At 40.9% G+C, this 25,507-nt stretch overlaps 1 protein-coding gene across 2 annotated transcripts in view; it reads right to left on the bottom strand.

Moving 5' to 3' along the window:
• The window catches only part of jade2 (jade family PHD finger 2), a 221,814-nt gene that overhangs the window by 143,347 nt on the left and 52,960 nt on the right, over positions 1–25,507 (bottom strand). For both annotated transcript variants that reach the window (XM_006785027.2, XM_006785028.2), the window contains exon 4: positions 9,252–9,409. In XM_006785027.2, the coding sequence (XP_006785090.1) occupies positions 9,252–9,409 (158 nt within the window). The remainder of the gene's footprint in view (positions 1–9,251; positions 9,410–25,507) is intronic.

Genomic DNA, 25,507 nt, shown 5'->3' with positions numbered 1-25,507 from the left:
GGAAATAATCTAGTTTGTACTTAGAAAGTCACATATAAAGTATCCCCGAATTTACAGACTTTACCTCTTTGATATATAGCACAACTTTATATTCTTTGTGGAATTATATATGTCTGTCATATACAGCTAAACACTAAGTACATCCTCACTGCTTCCATAGGAATTAAAGCAGAAGATTTGGCAGTTTGGAGCATTCAGATGTGCAGGAGTGGATGTCTCAGCAAATTTACACCAAGGTTGGACCGTCCGAGAATCTACATAAAACCCAAGAACTACATCTCAGACTCTACAGGCCTCAAAGAGCAGGTTAAATGTTCAAGTTCAGGACAGTACAACTAGAAAAAGACTGAACAAGTATGGCTTGTTTGAAAGGATCTCCACATTTTGATGATATTGTGTACTACACATCACAAGTTGGTCCAACGTCCACCGAGTTCAACCTGTTACTCTTTCGTCTTGGCTGCCAAACAGACAGATGCACGCACAATGAACAGCACTAGAAACACACACCAGGACGGAAATGTATTCAAGTATTGTTGAGTAAAATGCATAATTTCTCCTAACTGTCTTGAAGGGGCAGACTGCAAATGTTTTTAGCTAAGTGTTTTTAATCTTAATGACACTGCATGAAGACATAGTAAATTACAAATTACACATTTATACAGTGTAAAGTGCCTCGATTATCCACCTGTTCTGTCACATATTAATTCTGAAGGTCATTTATGTAGGCAGCTTTTCCCAGAACGACAAGCACCATGTTACACGTACATATACATCAGCCCATTAGATGTGCATTCATCCATCTAACCAAGTTAAAGAGGCATCGAGAGTATCAGAGTACAACAGACTACTAACAAACATCAGCAGTGTGTGTGGAACATATTAGTTTCACATGCACCCGATGACCCAGTGAATGACGGTGCTGGTGATGCTGCTCTTACTCATCTTATCATCTGATAAAGAGCCTTTTCAGATAGAGCCAAGGCTCCAGATGTTATTGTGAACACCTGTTACACATACAAACACATACTTGGATGAAACGTGTGCACATACAATCAACACTCAGGAACGTGAACCTTTTAATAGTGAGCTACAGCTGGGCCTGGCAGTTTGAAACCACAAGGGACTTCACAGCCATCTACCCACCGCTTTTCTCCTTTCCTCCATCGTTTCTTTTTTTGTTTTACGCCTGTTATTAATGTTCTTGAATGAGTGCTTCTGTTCCGACCTTTCGCTGGCAATGTCTCTTCATTAGTTACACCGAAGAGGAACAACAAATGTCACATTTATTCCAAGACGGGAAAGGATACCGAACTGGAAAATGTCTCCAAAGAAGAAGCAGAATCTTAAAAAGACTTTCTACGAAGGAATATACCTTTAGATTTTTTAAAAGGTGGTCAGGTCAGGTAGCTGATGAATTTGCAATCTCTTATACTAACTTAAGACACTTGCTGGGTCCTATGTTTTAAATGAAAAGTGGGAACAAAAGAAATATTATTTAAAAAGCCAAATTTATTAACCTTTATCAACTCCTTGTATGACAAGAGCTTTGGTGGAGTAAAAAAACAGCAATATCTGCAAATGTCAACGTATACTTTTTATGCTTTAAATATAGCTGAAACTTTGAGATACATGACATTTAGACTGTCCTCCATCTCCACCATCCTGCAATTTGTCCTTCTCACCATCTCTCCATCCATCTTACTGCCCCCAGGCTGCCTTCAATCCATTATCTGTGTGTGAGTGTGTGTGTGCGTGAGACAGTCACTGAGTTATTAGTAGCCGATTAGCCTCCTGACCCACTGTCTGACTTGCCCGCTGCAAGGGTGTGTTTGCGTGAGTCAAACAGACTGACTTTTTTCTTTATGTAGAAACAGAAACAGCCTGTTTTAATGAGTAACAACCCATGTTTATACTGCATGATGTTCCGTTTGATTGCATCTATTCAAATGATGTTAGTTGGCATTTCCTTCCCTACCCATACCTGAATGCAAAGCTTGACATATGAGCTTCCCCTCTCTAAAGTTCCATTCCAACTCAATCAGTGGTACTGGTGGAGGTCCAGGGCAATTATACTTTTATCCAGTCCCAACCTGCCAAGTCCATAGTGCTTGGCCATCCAGAGAGTACAAAAATACTCTGGAACAAATTACCAAATGTTTCCTCTGCTGCACTAACGAACTGACATCTATGTAAAGTAATAATGCGTTGGGTGTTTGGCAGCTGTCAGACTGTCATAACACACGCAGGCTAATAGTCTAAGTGGACTCGGTTTCAGTCTGCAGCTGTTTTTCTGTTGTGTAACACAGCCTTGCTATGTTTTCTATGCAAGAATGGTTGCAGCACAAAAAAACTAAGCAGATCTTCCAGATGCAGGTAGCATCTTCAAGAATCTCTGGAATGTAAAGCATCGACAGGTGAGTAGTTTTAAGGGTTTTTTCATTCTGTGGAAAAATATTTCAGGATTGCTCTGAATGAGGAGACTTTAAGCCAATTAAAAAAAAAAAAACAAGCTTGTCTGTCTGAGCAAGAATTTCACAGATATCGTTGGTATCTATTCTCACCACTGCCTCCCTGCTTTATCTGACAACAGCTTTTACAGCCTTTCTGGGTTCAAACCCTCCATCCCCTTTGAATAAGGCTGCAAGATTGTTGCAAAGGTTTTACATATTAGAGCCAAGTTTTGCATATGATCAAAGCTGCCCGAAACCTGACCTACTGATATTCCACCAGTGCACTCCACATGATGTATCTCATTATGTTTTGACAGTTAAAGCTACACATTTATCTCAGGACTTCCATGGACTCTTGAAGTTAAGCAATCGCGTCGATAAATTAAATCTGTAGCACGTCGATGTGCCAAGTGAGGAGCGATTCCCTCCAACAAAAGCAACTTTAAAAAAAAAACGCACACACACAAATCTCCGTAATCAATCTTTGCTGTAATCTTGCAGCATGTAAACCACTCTGGTAAGGATTCTCTCCATGCGATGCTCTCAGTGACCGCAGCTTTACACGGCGCACCAAAAGCCAACATGTTTCGCCAAACCGCAAACAACGGGTTCACATTCACCAGCCTGGCCACCGGTCCAAGGGGGAAAAAATGAAGTAATAAATAACATAACCACTATCCCAATTCTTAAATTTTGTGAAAAGGCAAAGATCTTCTCATGTGCATGTGTAATTATTTCCCTCTCTGGTTTAGCATTGCCACTGGGGACCCAAGGCTGTCCAGACATTGCCAAAGCTTGGTTCACTATCTGCACATAGCCAGTATTACGCAACGGCTAATTACTTCCACTCAGTCCCGACAAAACCGTGGAGAAGGAGAGAGGAAAGAGGGAGAGAAGAGAAAGGGAGGGGGGAGTGTGTGATAAAATAAAATAAAAATGAACAGAAAGGAGACGAGACGGCGAAAAGAGAAAAATGAGGAGAAAAAAAGAAGAGATAGAAGAAGGCAGCGGTGAAGGACAGACACAGAGAAGAAAGGAGGGCTTGAGACTTGCTATCTATTTTCCTTCCTACTGTGTTTTTGTAAAGATAGGTGCAGAAAAAGAGCATCAAACCATAATGACCTCTTCACCAAATGCCACAGCTGTTTTACTGAAAATCATGCCACAGCAGCCAAATATGGTCCAAGGAGAGAGGGAAATGTAGAAGAGGAGTGTTGTCAAAGCCAGACGGGGCCTGCAGCTCTTTTCCTCTCCAACAATTTTTGGAGATGATGTCATTATTCATAAAAAACAGCAAAAAGAAAAATGTGTCTACGCCTTCGGCTCGGCTAGGTCGAAGGTAGAGGGGAAGGTTGGAAGGCTGTGGTAGGGAGGGATGTCGAGATGAAGAGATGCAAGAAAAAGCATGAAACGCAGAGATAAAAACGAGGTAAAGATCTAACAATATTTCTACCTCTGATTTATTCTGATTATGGAGTTAACCAAACCACTTTAACATGAGAAAATGAGAATAAAGAAGTCACCAGATAAAACATTTACCTATTCAATATATTGGTATAGTTAGCATATATGTTGATATGCACCATCATGAAATACTTAATTTAAAAAGATATTTGGGGTAATTTATTAATAGTGCCATCACATACCTGCAGCTCACACCTGAGGCTGAAAAATGCATTTCCTCTGGTGGCCACTTATAGAGTCACACTTTAAAATGCAACACAAATACACAACACACCCACTCCTACATATAGGGCTACATATAACTAAACACAACCAAAAGTTATAAACTAAAAACATTATTCACTCAGTTATATATGAATATAAATATCGACCGATATATTTGTGTCTGCATTTATAATAACAAATCAATAAAAATGTAAAAATGAAGACATAAGAGAAATGCCTTTTAACCACGTTATGAGTGTTGTTGCTGCACAGTTGATTTGAGCAGAGTTGGGCAAACCATAAATGAGCAATCTAAGATTTCTGACAATAACAAAGAATTTTCTTAAGCCACAGACTTTATTTTTTGTAAGGGCTCATTAATGCTTACCAATAGCAAATGTTAGTGAAATTTGTTTATGTGTCTGAAAGTGACGAAAAGATCGACCAATATACAGTGGTCCCTCGTTTATCGTGGTAGTTACGTTCTAAAAATAACCCGTGATAGGTAAAATCTGCGAAGTAGCCAACTTGATTTGCCTTTGTTGCACTAAGAGCAGTTGGTTAGAGGATCTGAGCGCTGTCTTGGGGCAATACACGTCGAGAAGGTCTGTTAAGTAACTGGGCACCAGGTTATTTCAAATTTTAAAAGCATACAAGGGTAGGATTTTAGGATTTTAAAAGCATTTAAAAAACACGGCAAGAGATGGATTGACAATGGTCTACAGCCAATCAGGATGCAGAACACAACGAGCTGTGGAGGGGAAAAAAGCATGCAAAATTGCACCAAGAAAAATCAGTGAAACAGCGAGGCCACAAAAGGTGAACTGCGTTTTAGTGCGGGGCCAGTATCCGTATCTGTATCTGATTTTTAATTTCCGCATCAGCCTTAAAAATCCTTTTTAAGGTTGTTTTCCCTTCAGAACCTTACAGGTTATATTTATAAGGTCTGCTTATATCCCAGCCCTCTGGGAAATAGTTGTCTGTGGGCTATATCAGCTCATACGGTGAAATTCTAATTTTCCTTAAACACTGGTGCTTATAGGAATATCTTCTTACTATCGGTTGGCCAGTTTCCTTCCAAGTGCTAGTGATCTGCTAAGCTAAACTAAAGGTCTGCTGTTTATATTTAACAACAAAGACTTAAGAGTGCTCCTCTAACTGAATTTGTGTTGTTTACATTTAGACATAGAAACACCCATGCAGCACTCTTAATTTTTAATGGTAACCCTGCAGTAGTTATTGCTGTAAGTACTTTTTTTGATGAATGAGTTCCTTAAAAATATTTGTGTGCTATACAATGTATACTTGTTATCAAATTTATCATATGGGAATGGAAAAAAAACCTACTATGGAATTTATGTTTAATCTTTCTTCAGTTGACAAGCCATAACAGCCTTATTGGCCATATGTCTTATTCTACGTGGGCGACAACCTCTGCTATTAACTTGTTTGTAATGAATTTAAAAGACAGAAGATGCTCATTGTTTACTGGTGACCTTTCAAGCGACAACGAACAAAGCAACAGCTGCCCATAAAAGCACTAAAGCAAATAATAGCAGACAAAAAACCCCAACAATTTTCCCACAATCTTACAAGTCATTTCTAACTAAAAATGTTCTAATAGCAGTGATTTATGTTGATAAGCTGCATAAACTGACAGCTTAAAGAGGTATCCTTACAGTCTGGTAATTGCATTTGCTTGTGACCTTTTACCTAAAAAATGTCTCAGCATCATCATCACTTACACTGTGAAAATAAGCTTTCCTACCACCGATTCTGCCTGACCGCAGGGGCTCGTATATGGGTAAAACCTAGGAAATCACAGGGATCAGTTTCAGACCAAGCATATCACAGAACGAAGTGTGGAGAGGAAAGGATAGGAAACAGGAAGAGGAAAAAACTAGGGGCGTCAAAGTGACACACAAGAGGGGAAAAAAGGATGAACTGCTGTCGGGGGCTCTGACAGAGACCATCAGCTCACTCACACTTACTCCTCTTTAACACCATCCCACCATTTATCCATCATCACTCCATTTCAGCGTCACAGTAAATCCCTTCTTCGTCCTATCACATACAAGATAATAGATATGCCCGCATGCATCCATCTATCCTCAACTATGCGTTTCTCTTTCTCTCCCAATATGCTCATCTATCTCTCTGCCTCCAGGCCCTGTTCAATCTGTTAGCGCCATATTGCTTATAAGCATGAGCGTGTGTGTATATGTCACAAATGATATTAACCTGGTAAGCAATGCAAACAGTAAGGGTGGCACAGCAATCCTGTCAAACCTCACAGATGACCAGATTTTTTCCCGTTTCCTGTTCTATTATTTATAACATTTGTCTTCTGCCTGCAGTCAGACTCATTCATTCTTTTGTCTGATTTAAAATTGAAAATAAAATAAAACTGAAAGATAAACAGTTTGTTATTAAAACTGCGTACTGACAGATATCGCTATTAGACATGGCAATCACCATTCCAACCCCCTTTTCTGCTGTCATGATCCTAAAAATTTCTGTTTTATTTATAAGGGAGTGGCTGAATGGTTAATGAAAAATAATTACTTCAATTATATTCATGGCGACCATGAATGTGCAAAATAATATAATGGGTGTTCAGAGTGTTGCCAAACAACACTGTGATACTTGTAAGAGATTGAGCTTGCAATCAACCCCCAGCCTTGTGAACATCCCTGCTGCCTCCTGACCTGCAGCCACTTCTGAACTTCAAGCATCGCAGTGATTTCTTTCCAATCTAGTCCTTAAATAGCTCGGGAAAAAGGTTATTGCCTTAAATAGCTAAACAATCAGTACAGTAAGTAATTATTGAGGTTATTTAATTTAAAATAAATAAATTTACTCATAACATAATGATTAGTGTGCAAACAAGTCCTCTAACATGCTGATGCACCTTCATAGACTTACAAGTAATCCATTTAAAATACATGGGAGAACATGAAGTCTCAATAGTGTGAAAAAGAATAAGCTAACTTGAATATGTAGGCACCTCGGTATGGTATTGCCCATGTACAGTTCAAAGGCGACTGGCACCAACCTGATTATTATACACATAAGGAGCCAAGATGGCATCTGGGTAGAGGATTATTCACTTTTCCAACTTCCCCCCAGAAACACTTGGGTCTATTTCCAACTTCTATTTTGAGCTTTGCATTTAAAGGAGTGGATAAGGCTGAGCTGCCACGTTTTTTGAATAGTTTTCTCTTGTTTATGCTAGGTAGTGAGCCACTGCTGTTGCTTTCTGGTTTGTTTCTTATGAGTAAGTTATCTCAGTTTGGAGTGTAGACAGTTTTGCTTGTTTGTTATTTTGGCCTTGGCTCATGACATTGATTTGTACTCCTGAATTTGTGAAACTACTACTTCGTATTTTGGCTGGTCCCTTTATGGGTCGTAATAGCAGATCATACGCCTCCATCTCACCCCATCCCAGCATCCTGTTCTGTCACACCAACCCTCGGCATGTCCCTCTTCACTACATTCATTCATGAATCTTCTCTGACATCCTCCTCTTTTCCTTCTGCTTAGCAGCTCCATTTTCAACATCCTTTGGCCAATATTGTCATTATGTCTAAATTATCTCAGCCTTGCCTCTGTATCTTTGGTCTCCAAAAGGCTCAACATAAACTTTTCCTCTGAAACTATTACTTAATAAATACAACACCTGTTGATTTACTCAAGTTTTTCTTGTGGCTACTTGAGATTTAAAGTAGACAGGAGTTTTTCATGTACTGCATTAGTCCCCCATAGATATTCCATTTCATTAATTGGGGGCTTGTCCGGGATTCAGACCTAGGACCTCTCGCTGATAAACTTGGGGCAAGATGGTGATTTTTCTTCCAGTTTAGCCCTTGGATAATTAAAAACAATTTAGAACAAACAAAATGCCTCCAACGGCTTTAAATAGTGGACAAATATTATTAATAAATTTGAGTCAAGAGTGGAAAAAAACAAAAAAAGATGAAAACATCTACCATGGTGGGTATTTTTTGCTTTCCTCTAACCAACATGTGTGTCACCTCTTCAGATACTCCATGTTCAGATACTCCATGCCCCCCCCCCCCCCCCCCGCACGGAGGGGGGGGCATTCATGGATGCAGAAGGTTTGAAGAAGATAACTCATGACTCGATAATTCGTTTATTTCTCCGTCTCTCAAAAAGACTGAACACTTGTGTGTGCTTGCCAGTGTGTGTGTGGCCTCACAGTATGGCATGTCTGTGCAACAGGCATTACCAGGCAGTCTGAGCATTTTCATTAGTTCCTAGAACACCAAACAAACCACACGGGCATGTGAAGCAGCTGCAGTAGTACTAGAGAGCCGGAGAGACTACCGCCATAAGAGAGAGAGACACACAGAGGGAGAAAGAGAAAAAGGCGACTAATTTACAGTATGGGAGTGAATGCAAGTGGGTCAAAGTGCATGCCTGTACACATCTGCCTACCAGCTTGATGTTCTGCGTGTGTGTGTGTGTGTGTGTGTTTACGGATGAATGAACTGAAGCACAGAAAGCTAAAGCGTCTCACTTTATATCTTTGTAGATTTCTGTGTGCAGGAGTGAGTGTGCATATTTTCCATTTCAAATGTATTGCTAATTAGTGTAATTGCAGGAAATGTAATTATGTAAAGGCTTCCCACACCTGTTATTACAATTTAATTGCGCCCCCCCCCCCCCCCCCCCCCAAAAAAAAAAAAGAAAACATTTGCCCTTTGTTTGTTATTTTTAATCATTCCAGGAAAAGCTTTTTGGAACTTCAAGCATCTCGTCTGCTTGTTTAGCCACATTTGCAAGAGCTTATCAAAATTACCTTAGCAAATAATTTTCACAGTTGTATGAACTTTGCAACAAAATCTACAATCTAACAAAATTCCAAAAAGAAAAAAGAAAAACAATTAGTCATGGCAAACAAAAGTTCAAATGCAAAACTTTTCCAAGATCTTTTTAAAGGCAGCAACTTCGTGTCCCCATTGGCAGCTGTTAGTGCTTACAAGAGCAATGCAGATTAAATCAGCCTTTCAGGCTTTAATGAAATGGAGAACAAAAGAAAAAATACCTTTGGTACTAAATACCAAACTACTGCATGGGTTTGGGTGTTTATCGGTGTGTATTTCCTACCTGACCACAGGCTCCGGTATGGCCTCTAGGTTGGCTGGGACCTGCACTCCTTTCTCCCACTCTTGTCTCCAAGGGTCTGAAAGCACGTAGAAGTCGTCTGGGCCAAGCTGGGCTGAGTCCGGCAGCTTCATGGCAGTGATGAAGTCAGTACGAAATACCTTTACAGAAGAAGAGAAAGGGAAAAAAATGTAAGTTTGGGTATTTGTTTTCAATAACCCTACTAAGAAGGTCGTGTGATTGGCTAGGTTTTACCAAGGTGGGACTTGGCCCAATTGAAAAGGGATTTTTGGATCCAGAATAATTTAATATTGTAAGTTACTGCAAAATGGCACGTGTTTACATGTACACAACAGAACATCAATAAGAAAAACTGGGAGGCATCCAGAGTCAGATATCTTTCTGAACCAGTGACCCATATTATGCATGGTTTGTGATTTTAACACAGTCTCGCCCTGCTTTGTTATTTTCTTCAATCTTCTAATTTCTGCCTGTGTCTTTCAGCAAAAACAAATCTTATAAATCTTTATATTGACACCAGTTTACAAATCTAAATATTATACAGTACCTCAAAGTAGACCGTATTTAACACTTACTATTGACTCTCTTGCACAATTCTTGAATATATAATTTTTAGCACAGTGTTGAGAGAGACAAAGTAAGGGTAGAAAAAAGGTTAGAACACAGAACAAAAGCCCCAGCTGGGAATGAAACTGTAGACTAGTTTGGTCACAGCATGTGCAGCCATTAGGCCCACGGAAAACCCCACAATAACAACACAATATTTTTAAACTACCCAGTTCATCTGAAAGCTGGTCCTACGAATAATATCTTCAACAGCTCTTGGGTCTTACTTAAACAGAAAGCCAGCATGTAACTCCAAAACTGCAACTAATGCACAGGAAAACAATGCTCGTGGCTAGAGATAACCTGTGACACAAAAAAAACCCCAAAAACATGGAAGCCTGGTGCGGTTCCAAAGGCAGACCGTTTTCACAATGACTGATGCCATGTTATGCAATGCATTTTCCCTCAGTAGCCTCCAGTCAGTCAAGCCCCGTCTCAGGGCCTAAGTGATCCTCAATGATCCTCACAGCCTGTACGCTCAGACTGCTCATGATAAAGCCGTTACTTACAACAACAAAATGTCAGGCTTGTGTTTGACTTCCCAGCTCAGATTTACCATAAATCTCTTGCGGCCTCAAAATTATGCATCTTTTGCATTTCTTTTGCTGACGGCTGCCTGACACTAAACACTGGTGTAACATTTGATCAGGCAACACAACATTGAGAACAGATGTGCAACGGCACTGAGATGCATTTGTCTAGTAAAGTATAAATCCCAGATTTTGTTGCACTTAATGTCTTTGGCTCTCTTGGGTACTCGGTCATAGACTCTGGAGTCCTTTTAAAGTTTTACTGGATGACGGGCACGGGATTTGCTGCTCCAGTATTCCAGCAGCACACCACACAGTCGGTGCTTCTTCCCTCTGCAATTAAAAATAATTGCAGTGCATTACGTTTTAGTGCAAATACAAACTTGAAGGTGAACCATATGTGACACCATCATCAGCAACTGATGTTACTTCAGATGACACAGAGAGGGAAGGGACGTGTCATTTCATTACAACTGTGTTTCCTAGCATCTCTCACTCAGCGGGTTTCGTGTATTTTAAGCGTCTCCTGATTTCTCTCATCTTTTCATTCAGCCTCTTCCTCACATCTTGAATGGGACAGACTGAGATGTAAGGAATGGTTGCAAGCAAGGGGAATAAAACATTTTGAAACACACTGACAGATGAAAGAAGAAGTAAAAGGTAAGGAGGAAGAAGCAAGTGGAACACTGATAAACTCAAGTGGTGGTAAATTATTGATATTAACCAATATGAAATCATTAAAAGTACAATTCTTGGGAGGATTTTACAAAAACAAACTAGGTGTGCCTGAGTGCGATGCGGCATTTGAGGACACGGGGGAGTGGATGCATTCAAGCAGACACGATCGTTCTTGCACATAATGCGAACGCACACACATAAATTCTCCGTCTGCTTTACCAGGGACCTGAAGCAGCGATATTATCAGTCATATAGTCAAGGACATCAGTCAAGAACACACAGGCATAAACACACAAAGCCACACACACATAAAAAAAACAAAAAAAAAACAAGCAACACTCCCTCGCAGTGGTGCCAAATCAACCGTATGACTTCACTCTGCATTTTATCATTACTTTCTAAGCCTCCTTATCCTTGCTATATTAGCTCCTCTTCTCCATCTGTCTCTCTATTAACCTCCCCATCTCCCTCCCCTCCCTCCATCCCTCCTTCCTCTCCATCTCTCCATCCCCCAATGTGTGTTTTTATCTTCTCTATTTTGACCTAAGAGACACAATGAAGAAAAACAGACTTGTAAGACGAAAAATGGAGTTAAAAGAGAGATAACAGAAGCAAAACTGGGTGGAGATAAAAATGAGCAAGAAAGAGACGGATGGAGATGGAGTTTAAGTCTCCCAGTGGACCACGAGAAAGCCCGCAGATGAATTCATTCGCTTGTACAATGTAAATGGAATTTTTACTTTAAGACGTAGCAGTCACCTCCTGCATCTGCAATGTGCCCATCCAGTGTTGACCATCCTCTAAATGCCAGTCTAACAAAACCAAGGGTGCCCGCTTCTGCTCATCCACTGCTCTGTTTTGAGGACAGTGAGGCCCACTACGACTTGCCCAAGATCTTCTCTGCGTGCTCTGCAAGTGGCCACGCTCAGCAACCTTCCAACTGCAGCCATGCAAGAGCCTGCAGAAGATTGCCGGTTTGCCATAACCACTACTGACCAGCAGTTTACTTTACAAAAGCAACAACGGCAGCGCAAAGTGCTGACTCTGCTGACAAAGATAACAATGGAAGCCACTCTTCTTTGGACCTGGACCTGAAAATGGACAGCTAAACTGGACTTCAAGGCTTTTTTAGCTTGGATCTGATCAACAATAACCTCCTCTAGCAACATCCAAAAAGTCTGGTAACAAACCACCGAGGCACAGCATAGCTTCCCATAGCACATGGTTAACAATATGGACACTTAATATATTGAAGTCAAAATGTTGTTTTTTTTTATATAGTGCATTTTGAAACAACAGATGTCGAAAGAAAATTTAAAAAGCAAAAACTGGTAGGTCTTTAGAGTTGATTTAAAATTCTCAATTGTTGAGCAGGTTCTTTTGTCAGAAGGAAGAGTTTTCCAGAGCCTGGGGCCAATAACAGCAAAGGCCCAGCTGCCTGGGCGAGAGGAGGGCACTGAGAGAAGTTGTTGGGATGATGGACTCATTGACCTGGAGGCAAAATACTGAGTTAAAGATCTGCAACGCACTGTGGAGATAATCCATGGAGGACTCTGTAAAAAAAATAATAAAACTTTAAAGTCTATTCTAAACTTCACTGGTAGCCAGTGCAGCTGGGTGAAAACCGGAGTGATGTGCTCTCTTTTCTTTGCACCGGTTAAGCATTGAGCAGCTGCAGTTTGAGCCATCTCCAATCAAAGTGGAAATGGTCAATCCTACACACAGGGAGCTGCAGCAGTCAAGCCAAGAGGTGCCAAGTCGTCGATAACTGTTTCTACATCCTTTAGCAACAAAACTGGCTTTCACAATGATTCTCCGCTGATAAAAGCTGACCTTCACAACATTCCTGGTTTGATTGATAAAAGTCAAGAAGCTACCCATAAAAAACACCAAGATTTTTAACAGTAAATTGGACGCGGTTGGATAAAAGACCAATATCGATGCCTCGGTGAGAATGTTTGTAGAGCTTGAAAGGGTCATTCAATGAAAGCACTTTTTTTTTTTGCCATCCAGGATTTCAGATGACTCAAACAGTCAAAGGGACTCTTTGCGAAGTGGTCACCATCTGGTGCGACAGGTAGATGAACATTTCATTTCTGTTCATCCATTCAAACGTGATCACTGTAATGGTTCGACGCTAGTTATCCTGTACACAGAAAAGACAGCTTGCATGCCAACTAATGATCTTCCTTATTAACCTACCACCATTATTCCCTATGATCATACTTTCATACATTCAATTAGCTTAAGCATCACAAGACAAAGTCAAAACTCCCCACGCATCTTCTTCCTCTCTGGGCCAGCACATGTGGGACAGAACAAAGAGACACATAATCTGACGACACACATCCACCAGTGTGCACAGACACACACAAGCTTTCTTAATACCTACATTAACGCCGGTGCTGCCTGTATGAGGCATGGCTGTATTTACAGCCAGTCATAACCCGTACACTGATATTAAAAACACTTGTGCCAGCTGTTCAGTGTGCAGCATTATTATCAAGGCTCAGTTTCAGTGAACAGCAATAAAAACTGTAACCTTAAAGTAGCTCACTCTGTCCCTGGACTGGCAGTATAACTCTGTGTGGGGAAGCCTCTCTTTACTATCTCTGAAGTGCAACACATTGAAATCCCTGAAAAAAACAATAAAACAATCTAAACCCGCCAGAGTCTCCCAATTTAATCAGGAGTCATCTTATCAAAATCCGATCAAAGGATAAGTAAATAAGAAGACTACAGATCTACTTTGAGGCTGTACTCAGGCACGGTAGTGCTTGGAGCTAAGTGAGTGATCACTGTGACATGTTTACCACCTTAGGTTTTCATCTCAGAGTGGTAACATTTGTTAAGTAACTACAGTTCACCAAATGAAGTGCAGCTAAGGGTGACTGGATTCCCATTAGTTCTGCGGCAATTCGGTCAATTTCCAGAGTTATTATGAATTTCAGTTTTCACTTAATGATGGAAAATGCAAGATTACTCAAATTCATCCCTAGGCGAGTGCAAATTAGTTTATTTTCATTTCATGGCACACATCCATAGTCGTCGAGATATTTTCACTCACAAGCTAGCAATTTCTAGAGTTTGTCAGGGATCACGCTATTAGGGTCCAGCATCACCAAATCCTGACTTTCTCCACAACATTTTGTGAATCCACCTCGCAGATTTTGACATATATCAGTAATGGAGGACAGCGTGTAGGAAGAGGACAGAGGGAGACGAGGAAGAGCAAAAATTATGTAATGTGAAGAGAAGACAGGGCCAAGCAGTGAGAGGGAGAGAAACAGTGAAATTAATTTCAGTCAGTGGAAAGAGAGACGAAAGACAAGGCCGGACGGGGATGAGGTGTGTGTGTCTGTGTGTGTGTGTGTCTGTGTGTGTGTGTGTCTGTGTGTGTCTGTGTGTGTGTGTGTGAGAGAGAGAAAGTGCAGTATATTAAAAGGCCATATGTAAAAAGCAGCATCCTTGCTTCTACTGCTTGGCTGCTTCTGCCGTCTGCCAGCCAGCACAAATAAATAATGCAATGGAGCAAGGATGTTTGCGCCTGTGCGCGTGTGTGCGTGCAAGTTCAACCTGTACTGTAACTGTGTGTTCGTCTGTGTGTGGGTAAGTGTGTGTTGACAGTGAGTCAAGGCCATCATGGATCTTGCCTTCCCCTTCAGCAATACCAGAGGAGGAAAGACAGAGACTAAGGGCAATCCACTCCTCCTTAATCTTTCTCTTTTTACTTCTTCCATCATTTCTCTAGCTCTGTTTTCATGCTCCTCATCAGCCGAAGAACATGGTAGTGGAAAAGGAAAAAGATGACAAAAAGATGAAAAAAAAAAAAAGGGGGGGGGGGGTTAATTAAAAAAAAGGGGGGGGGGGGGATAATAGAGAGCCAAATAAAAGGACTGAGATACAAAGGGAAGAGAGGATAACCAAGAAAAGAGGGGAAAGGAGCAAAGTTAGGGACGAAAAGAGAAGAAGCCAGAGGTAAGGAGAGGAGACAGGAGGGGAAAAGAGGAGAGGAGAGGATCAGTTTTATTACTGTGTATTTGTACAGGAATGACTTCGGCTAATTAATGTCTAGGAAACACTATTACAAGCTCCCGCAGTTTTATGTTCTACCTCGCGTCTCTCTCTCTCTCTGCCTCTCCAGCTCAACACCATCCTGCTCTTCCTCTCTTCCACTGCCCACCCCCTTCATCTTTTTACGCTTTCTCTGACAGACAGTTGGGAGTCGCCCGTACTCAGTGACGGATGACAGTCAGATAGACGGAAGAGGAGAGCGATAAGAAGATGAGAGGTCCCAGGAGACGGGCAGTAAAAGTCAAGCAGGTAGAGGGGCAGGAAAGCAGTCCCTGCTTCCAAACTGTCTGCCAATTTTTATTTTTTTATTTTTTTTACGCAAAATCTAAGATATGAGTTTGGGGGGGGGGGGGGGGGGGTTTCTCCTCCCTTTAGCTTTCACAGAGCAACAAAACAAATCCAGCAGAAAAATGGAAAAACAGAGACCTTCGAGCACTGATTAGATTTGAGTAACTAGTTTATCCTTTACAGAGTCAGTTAGTGCCGGCTGTATTTCATGCAAAGACCAAAACAAAGAAATCCATTTGGCTGCATTGTAACTGAGCAACTAATGAAGAGTTATGTACAGGAGTGACAGTACCAATGTCAAATCTCTGGCTGCTTTTGGAAGAGAGAGCCTGTTGTGCAATGAGCCTGAAGCAGCAATGGAAACTCTGTCAGTAATTACTCAAAAAGTGCATTTCTTTTTCCATTTATCACATGATTTATTTATTGCTGGAGAGATTTTCCACATCCATCAACCATAATAACTTTGTTCTGAGGAGAGCATGTGATTGAATTTTGCCATTTCCACTCAGCTTTCCAAATTTGATAAATCACAATTCGCAAATGAAAATACTGAGTGCAAGCCCGACTTCTACAAAAGGAGGAATGCTAAAGTAGATTTACAATAGAAAGAAAATCCCCTTTGGAAGGTAATTAATATACGTCTTCATAGTAATCCCGCTGTTAGTGGTCATTTCAGTCAGTTGCTCATCAAATTTGTTGACATTTTCCTCAGCCTTTTAACACTTTTCTATACGCAACACTCATTTTTGTACAGCTGCAGTGCATCTGAGAAGTTATGTCATTCATTCAAACCATCCGGTTATATTATTTCTGTCTGTAGTGTCCTTTTCTCTAGATTTTCCCCAAATGTAAAAGGCGGTCATGTTGCAGAGACCACACCGGAGTTCAGTAAAGTCTGCCAAAATACCAAATAGTAATAGTGAAACATAATGATTGAAGAAGGCATTAGGGAAGGAGTTTAGAAGTGTGTTCAGAGTATTGTAGGATACTCCTACCTTTACATTTTATTTGATTCCTTTTTGTAGCCAGACCTAAGTGTAATCACATTGGGACTGGGCAGTTAATCAAAAACAAAACTGACATTCAAAACCTCTAATTGCCCATGTCATTTATTTCCTTTTTTTTGTTTTGTTTTCATATTCCAGTTATACTCCCGTGGTATGAACTGTGTCTTGTGTGTAAAATGTGTGTAGACGTGAATCTGCAACATGGCAACGTCACGGAGGAAAACTCAAACTTCGTAAGTTGAGCAGCTTGTGCCAAATAGAAATACCGTGTCCGTTATTTGAACAGTTTTGGCTTCAGCAAACAGACATCAAGCAAAATGAAGAAAACGTTGCGAAAAATTGTTTCAGCAATTGAATTTTTTTGATTTAATTGAATTTATTTAGTGCTATCACGACAATGACAAGTTGCATCAAGGGGTTTTATATTGTAAGGTAAAGGTAATACAGAAACAACCCAAGCAAACAAAGTGCTTTCAGGATGCACTTGGTGACAGTGGGAAGGAAAAACACTGTTTTAACAGGAAGAAACCTCCAGCAGAACCAGGCTCAGGGAGGGGCAGCCAACACACGCTGTCTCCATCTTCAATAACAAGACTTTTCTTCTGCAAGGTTTCCACAGTTACCCCTTTGCACCACTGTCTGTTTTTAAAGCCTCTTTCTTTTTGTTTACACGATCAGCCTTCATTTACTCCCATATTCTGCACATGTTAAAAGGCAGAACAGCATAAAGGATGGGTTTAGGGTATTAAATTAAAGATTTCAATTTAAAACGATAAAAGCTATTGCATTGTGCTAATACTGTTTGCACAATAACGATAATTTAAAGCAAAACTGTTGATTTAAACTCTTCTATTATCGGTTAAGTTTGCATCACAATCTAATCAGACAGTGCGGCATGATCGATGGTCTCTCCATAAAACAGATTAGATTCAGCTGCTCGGTTAAGGCTCCACAAAACCTCAAGTTCAGCATTACTGTGAGGTGAGTAGTAACACACACACACACACACACACACACACACATTCCTCTGTCCAATCAGTCAGTAGGTCAGTGTGCTGTGATGAGTTATGGGCTGTTAGCATGCAGGGGTCTCATTAAGTCCAATCTAGGTCTGAACTGATGACATTACCAGGGGATGTGAAGTGTGTGTGTGTGTGTGTGTGTGTGTGTGTGTGTGTGTGTGTGTGTGTGTGTGTGTGTGTGTGTGTGTGTGTGTGTGTGCGTGCGTATACACGATGGTAAAAAGTCTGACAGCCTCAGAATTTTTTCCCTATTAAAGAATTCCTGTTTATCGAGCCACACCGCTACCAATACTGTAACTGCTATATTAATAGTCTAAACCATACTGACATTTAACATTTTTCATTTGCATCGCGTCACATTATGCATACATTTTTTTACAGGCCTTTGTGAAGTGATTGTTTACGAAGCACCCTTAGCAACAGTGACATGTAAACAGCAACATTGGTAGCTCACCTTTTCTAACTTATAATAACATTATTAGCCTATAAAGCACTTTTGCTTGTCGTAAATCATAAGAGAGGTCTTGCTCTCTCTCTGCAGCACCCAAAGAGCGAGATCATGCATTTAGTAACAAGTTTGGAAAGAGCTAAATGTCCTAAAGTCGGACTATCCTTCACAAGACAAAGCTGCCACTGCCTGTTACTACAACAACTACAACAAGCATTGTGCAGTACAGAAAAAAATGTGCCTTTCTCAATCACTGTCACGGGCATGTTTTAACATACAAGTGACCGTGCCACTTTAGTCACCTGAAGGCTTATGACAGCTGCTGCTAACACTATGATGCTGCGTTTACAGCTATTATCACCATTACCTCGTTCCACTTTAGCCAAAACTATTACGGTTGATGCGTCTAATTCTACTCTCCAGTCCAAAATATGATGATCGCAGTGAGCGCTGCTACTACACTTGTTGCTTCAGCTGCTGCGAATAGAACCAAACTTATGTGAGCCACCACTACCTCAAGCTGTAACAACTACCAAATCAATAATCAAATGATTAAGTCAGGTTTTAAGTTTAAAAAAAAAAAAGTAATCCAAACCTTACTTTACGCTTTGATGAGAATTTACAACTTCTTTTTTCCAGTGTTTGGCTATTTGATGAAATTATCTTGAGTTGAGAAAGATTGAGAGAAATCGTTAACCAGATTATTTGATAATAAAACTGGGGATAATACTATTTTTTTAAAAAGAAATGTGTTTTTCAGGAACAGTGTCAACTATGAGCTTAAGGCAGCTCTGATTCAGCTCGTCTATGTGTTGTAAGTCTACCTGTCAGTCTCATTTCGCGGCCGGGCTTAAATCTCTGACCATCTGCAGAGAAGTGATAGATTAACGCCGCCTGCTTCCTTCTGAGCGCAACAGAGCAGAAACCACATAGTGTGGCCGTTGAAAGCGGACATTTCACTCCAGGAAACGTGCGCTCGGAGAGGCAGATAGGGACACACGCAAAAAACTTCCCGTTAACACCAAAACTCCTGTAAATAAAGGACCAACACACACCAATTCGCAGCAGCCGAACATAGCTGAACACATGAACACACCCCCTCGCAGGTGAGGAAACCCAGGAGTAAACACAGGCGAGCATATGGGTCAGAGAAAAATGCATTTAGGCACTGCAGTGACTGACACACACACACACACACACACACACAGTAGACCTCGTTATTGTGTTGCTGCGGAGCCAGTTTCCTTGAAGCACAGCAACAAAGTGCTTTAAGTGCTTTTAAAGGCCAGCTGACATAATACAGCATCATTTGACTCGCTGGTTATCTTGAAAAACAATCATCCTTGTTCATGTGTGACTTTGAAAGGGATGAGAGCACTGACAGATAGAGAAAGAGGATGGTATGCCCTTCATCTCTCATCCTCATGTTATTATTAGACTGCTCAAGTCTGGCATGGCCTTCTTACAGTGAAAATACAGATGGATTTATCTAATAGTGATAAGCCTGTGAATACGGATGAGACTGTTTATTCTAAGAAAGGGCATTTAAACTAAGTATTTGTGTATTATCACAGGCTCAGACGACGCTTAGAATGACGCACACGCCTAAGTGAGAATTCTACAATGCTAGACCCTTCAATAAAAGCACAATGCAAGCAGGCATTAACAACAAAGTATGTTTTTGTCTTAATAGACAAGCCAGTCTGCGATTGTGCAGCACAGCACCTGCTAGCTCTGCTCATTTTAGGCCACAGTTTAAAAATTCTGGCTGAAATAAGTACAAAAAAGTTCCTAAAATGATTGGATTTTCATAGGTGAACCTATCTGCCTGATGATAACAGCACAGAGTACAGAGGAGGCGATGGATCGCTCTTTCCCTGTGCAAGTATGCGCTTGTTACAAAGACAGTGAAGATTAAAGTGATCTAGATTGTAAGGTAAATGTAATACAGAAACAATCCCAGCAATCTAGTGCTTTGAGGAAGCACTTGGTGACACTGGGAAGGAAAAACACCCCTTTAACAGGAAGAAACTGGTGTTTTTATCGATACCTGATTAGACTCTCTGAAGCAGCTGCTACAACAACAGCAACAACATCAGTGAATGTCTCCAAAGTGATTCCAAACTGAATCTAGAATTTTAAAAAGAGCATTGCTGGGTCAAGAGTAAACCCTGTGCGCTCGCTGTTGAAGCCAAGAGACTTAAAGCACTCGCCAAGTTTGCACTCATCCATTCTTATCTTTTCTCCTTGAGAACAAGTCAATCAAATGTGTGACTGTGTGATAAAGCCACTGAATTAAATAATAAATCATTAAATTATGACTTAATAAAAGAAAAAATATAATAATAATGATGATAATAGGGGGATGAGAGTGGAGAGAAGTACAAGAAAAATGCAACTTTTCAGATTAAATTTATAAATTTATGAGGAAAAATGGCAAATTGAGGGGAAAAAAATGCAAATTTATTGGGGAAAAATTGATTTATGTGAAAAACTTTCAAAATTAGGAGACAAAAATCTGCAAAACTTTCAAGTCATAAATTTATAAGAAAAAAACTGAACAGATATGAGAAAAAAATGCAAATGTATGAAAAAAGGTGGCAAATCTAAGGAAAATTTGAGCTTTATGTGAAAACAAATTTGCACACGAGAAACTCTGAAAAGGAGTTTGGGTTTTTTTTTTGGTTTAGTAAAGAAGCAATACTGTTTCATTTTTGAGGTTATTTGAACTCCTGGAATCAAAACCTGTTATTAGAAGACCAATAACACCTCATTTAAATATAAAATAAAGGGCGATCGTGGCTCAAGAGTTGGGAGTTCGCCTTGTAATCGGAAGGTTGCCGGTTCGAGCCCCGGCTCGGACAGTCTCGGTCGTTGTGTCCTTGGGCAAGACACTTCACCTACCGCCTACTGGTGTTGGCCAGAAGGGCCGATGGCGCGATATGGCAGCCTCGCTTCTGTCAGTCTGCCCCAGGGCAGCTGTGGCTACAACTGTAGCTTGCCTCCACCAGTGTGTGAATGTGTGTGTGAATGGGTGGATGACTGGGTGTGTAAAGCGCTTTGGGGTCCCTAGGCGGGACTAGTAAAAAGCGCTATACAAATACAGGCCATTTACCAAAATATTAAGGCAGTCAGGCAACTATAAGATCGTTTTCACCAGAACAACTCACTCTCTGTCCTGATGGTCTCTATGTGCGGCTGGTTGTAAGACGAGTGTGCAAAGACCATCTTTAAAGTGCAACACCAAAAAAATGATAACCGTGAAAGTCTTGACTTTATCAGACCGTACAGCTCAGATTTGTGCCATGTCACTCTCTGGAGTGAGAAGGTGCACATCTACATAGAACTGAAGACAAGAGAATAAAATAAGAGTTTCTTTTCAAATAATGAAAAGGAAAAAAAAGTTGTTTTTCTCCTCTGGGCATCATGGCTACCTGGTTCTCCACAGTGCGTCACAGCAGATGTCGACTAACAGAGAGAGAAGGATAATTTTAGCAGCCACATCACAGCGAGGGCTCTAATGATTGGCTGCCTGGAAGGTCCACAGGACTCAAGAAGTGTGTGCATGCGTGTGTGTGCTGAGTGGGTGATTAAGAGTGAGAAAACGACAGAGAAGGAGAGAAAGGGGTTGATGAGAGAGTAGCAGAACGAAGGAGAGGAGAGAGCGTGTGCATGTGTGCGTATGTGTGTGTGTGTGACAGAGAAAGAGATCAGTGCATTAGTGGAGTGACTCAGTGATTTCAGACTGATCCCCACACTCAAACACAGTCTCTAGGATGCATCAAGATAGGACTGCATCTCAGTGCCAGCAGTGTGTATTGAATTCAGCAAATTAGAGCCTATATCTTTAAGACGATGTGACCTCCAGCTTGCAACGGGGCGGCTAGAGTGTGAAGTGGCAGGGATGACATTTAACACCTCCAACTCTGAGCTCTCGGTCAGTTCTCAGCTAGAAAAGTTTGTATTTCCTGCTCTGTGTTGGGGATGAATTGCATCCTCAAGTGGAGAAGCATCGGGGGTCTGCAATGATGAGGAACGATGTACTGGTCTACAGTGGTAAAGAGAGCACTAATCCCACAGGCAAAGTGGTTGATTTTCTGGCCAATCTATGTCCTTGCCCTCACCTGTGGCCACGAGCTACAGGAAGTGGAGTGTCTGGGCTCCACTGGAGCTCAGTTATTTGAAAGCAGCTCAAAGTAGAACTACTGCTCGTCCAAACCAAAAGAAGATGAGTGGGTTAGAGTTGGGTTGCAGATGGGTTATAGATGCCTCCTGAATGATGCATGTTAAACCAAGTAGAGGCCCCATAACAGAACCAGTACTAGTACTTGTAACAAAGACACAGAGATATTTACTTGATAACTTGCATGTCAAACCAGGAGAAGACCCCAGGGAAAAGCCAGGCCATTTATAAGAGATCACCTTGTTGCAGAATCTGTATCCCGTGCACTGAAAGAAGCCTCAAACTCTTGCCAAAGGATACCGCACATCACTGTGAAGTACATGTACCCCAGTTCTGGGGTTGTCGGGTAGTTGTTGGATAAGAAGCTGAAGAAATGGATGGATGGAATAAATTTGAACTTCAACAGCAGGGAGAGAACAGGTGGCAATAATTTACAACTGTGTTCCATTAAGACTCCCAGTAATCCATGACAGTAAACCAGAGCGCAGAAAACAGGACTTCTCCTAGTGGAACAGAGTTATAATTAAACACACGTGTAGTTTCCCTACTATGAGAAGTTAAGATGCTTAGATTCAGATGCTAATGTCATCAGCCAACCAGTGAAATTCCAGAAATCAGAGATATTCAAGTTTATTTATGCAGTGCCAAATCACAACAACAGTTGCCATGCTGTGTTTTTATATTATAAGGTAAAGACCCTATTATAATAATAATACAAAGAAAACAGAGAAAACCCCCAACAATCATATGACCACATATGAGCAGTCACTTTGGCGACAGCGAGAAGGAAAAACTTCCTTTCACCAGGAAGAAACCTCCAGCAGAAACAGGCTCAGGGAGAGGCAGCCATCTGCCACGACTGGTTGGGATGTGGGGAGGGAAACAGGACAAAGATACACTGTGGAAGACAGCCAGAGATAATAAGAACTAATAATTAAATGAAGAGAGCTGTATAAACACATAGTGAGTGAAGAAGGACTCAATGCATCATGGGAATCCCCCTGAGGCCTCGACCTATTGCAACGTTTCTAAGGGAGGATTCACCTGATCCAACCTTAATTATATGCTTTATCAAAAAGGAAAGTTTGAAGCGTAGTCTTAAAAGTAGAGATACTCTCCCGGATTCAAACTGGAAGCTGGTTCCACAGAAGGGGGGCCTGAAAGCTGAAGACTCTGCCTCCCATTCTACATTTGAATATTTTAGAAGTATTAGGGGATTTGGGAGGAGGTAAGATTTTTACCATCCACCAAATATTATTAGGGTACATGTGAAACATGAAAAATAACACAAAAAAGAACAAAAGCTTGCCTTAAAGCAAACACATACAAGGGACAGTGAGCATGAAGACCAACCAACAGGCTACAAAACAAACAATAAAGCACCAAATGGGGGATGTCAGAGATGATTTAGCAAGTTTTTCATGGATGCAACCCAACACATCTCTGCTACTCAACCCACAAATGCCTTTTCCTTACAAATGTGGCACTATTTAACGGGAAGTAAACATGCTTTCCAACAGTGTAAGATTTATTGGCAAGAAGCATTGTTGCAACAAAGAAACAACTGACCAAACACATTTCTTTGCTCTTTGTCTTACGTTAATATGGAGCATATTCAAAGGGCTGCAGAAACCACAGTTTTGCAGGTATTGACTGGTATTTTGTTACTACACTGTGATGTGAACCTAACTCTGCTTTCACATCCACGTTGTGCTACATTACACCTCTACACTTGACACCTCTACAGGACAGCCAGAGAATAAAAGTGAAAGAACCAGGGGAAAAACAAAAGAAAAGAACCAAAGTGCATCTTTTCCTGATGTTCCTCGTGAAATAGGCTTTCACTTTGCATCTTAGATTTTTCAATTTTAAGTTTTCTGGTTTTCCACGTGCAACAAGAAGCAAACTAAATGTGGACAAAAAGGTTGGAGGAAAAACAAATCAACAATTAAAGAGATTAAGTAGTGAGACAGGCTATCAAGCAGGCGATATGGAGTAAAAAACAATCCCAAATCAGCCAATAAACTGCACAGAAGTATCATCATGGCTGGATTAGAAGACTACTTTAGACTTTTAAGCATCTATATTTGCTGCTCATAATATCTATTATTGGTTAATCTAAACATTTTTCAGTACAGTTAGTATTTCAGGCAGCAGGTGAATATTTAATCTCTTCAATTTTATAATGTTATTGTGAGCATCACGTTGCTTAAGTGATCAGAATATAAAACAAGAAGTGTTACGTCAAAAATAAAGAGTATGCAGAGGCTACATGAAAAATGTATCTACAGCACCTTTTCAAGTCACAAATGGTTTTATATATATATATATATATATATAAAAATATACACAAACTCTTTGATATCCCACCTGTGATTTTTTACAACTGAGTCCTGAGGTGCCGTTCAAAACATATTTTTTTCACTTCTTCTCAGTATATGGCATCAGACACGGTTCGGATGGCAGCGTGTTCTTTGTGTGAGCGCTGCAGAGCAGGCACCATGCAGGGCACAGAGAGCACAGGCCTGAAGAAACCTTTCAGTGCGCTCGCTACACACTGCTTCAACTCAGGATGGATGGCAAGGAGGAAAAAGGCGTAAAAAGCAACAGGGAAGGGAGTCGCCGCTATTATGCAGAAACATTTCTCACTAACATAAATCACTCGCATCAACAGCCTTTACAGGCTTGACACTTTTCAAAAGACACATAAAGGACATGATAGGAATGTGAAAAGGATTTCCTCCTGCTCTTTCTATAGTCCCCTCTCCCTTCTTAGATCTTAAATGTCACATCCGTAGCTATTAGCCTAGCTCCGTAGTGCTGAACTCTGAAAAGACACTCAGTCTACAATTTATGCCCCTCATTAGCGTGAGACAAGACAGTGAACAAGTCCTTTTGAGATTTCTCTGAGCGCCGGCTCCTCATCACAAGCCCCTGGCCTGAATGATGCGTGGAGCGACGGCGCTCCCCTCCACGCCAAGGGCAGGCTGATTGCCAAGGCTTCACTCAAAGGTCATGCAATTAAGCTTTGTTCCCGCTTCAATAAGGCTTTGACTGACTTACTGTGCTCCTCCGTGTGAACAGATGTGATTTTTGGCCTCAAGCGAGCTAGAATTCTGCCCTCCATTCATGTCCACAATCACGTATTCAAAGAAACGAGTCAGAGATAGAAGAATCATCATGAAAAAATTAACATATGTGTAGCTTGTCCACAAATTTAAATTCTAATATTTATATTCAGGGATGAGGAGGCAGTGTGGTAGAGGTTAAGTAAGTTGGATTTGGAGCCAGGAACTGCTTGAATGAGAGTCTTATCAGCGATAAGCTCTTCTCCCCAAATGTCCTTGGGCAAGGCATTTAACCTCCAAAGTGCTTCAAAGGAGCTACTAAACAGCCTTTCAG

This window comes from Neolamprologus brichardi, chromosome 10 (genome assembly GCF_056152115.1).
Source record: "Neolamprologus brichardi isolate AB-2024 chromosome 10, ASM5615211v1, whole genome shotgun sequence".
NCBI lineage: Eukaryota > Metazoa > Chordata > Actinopteri > Cichliformes > Cichlidae > Neolamprologus > Neolamprologus brichardi.
This window is presented reverse-complemented; position numbering and strand designations above follow the sequence as displayed.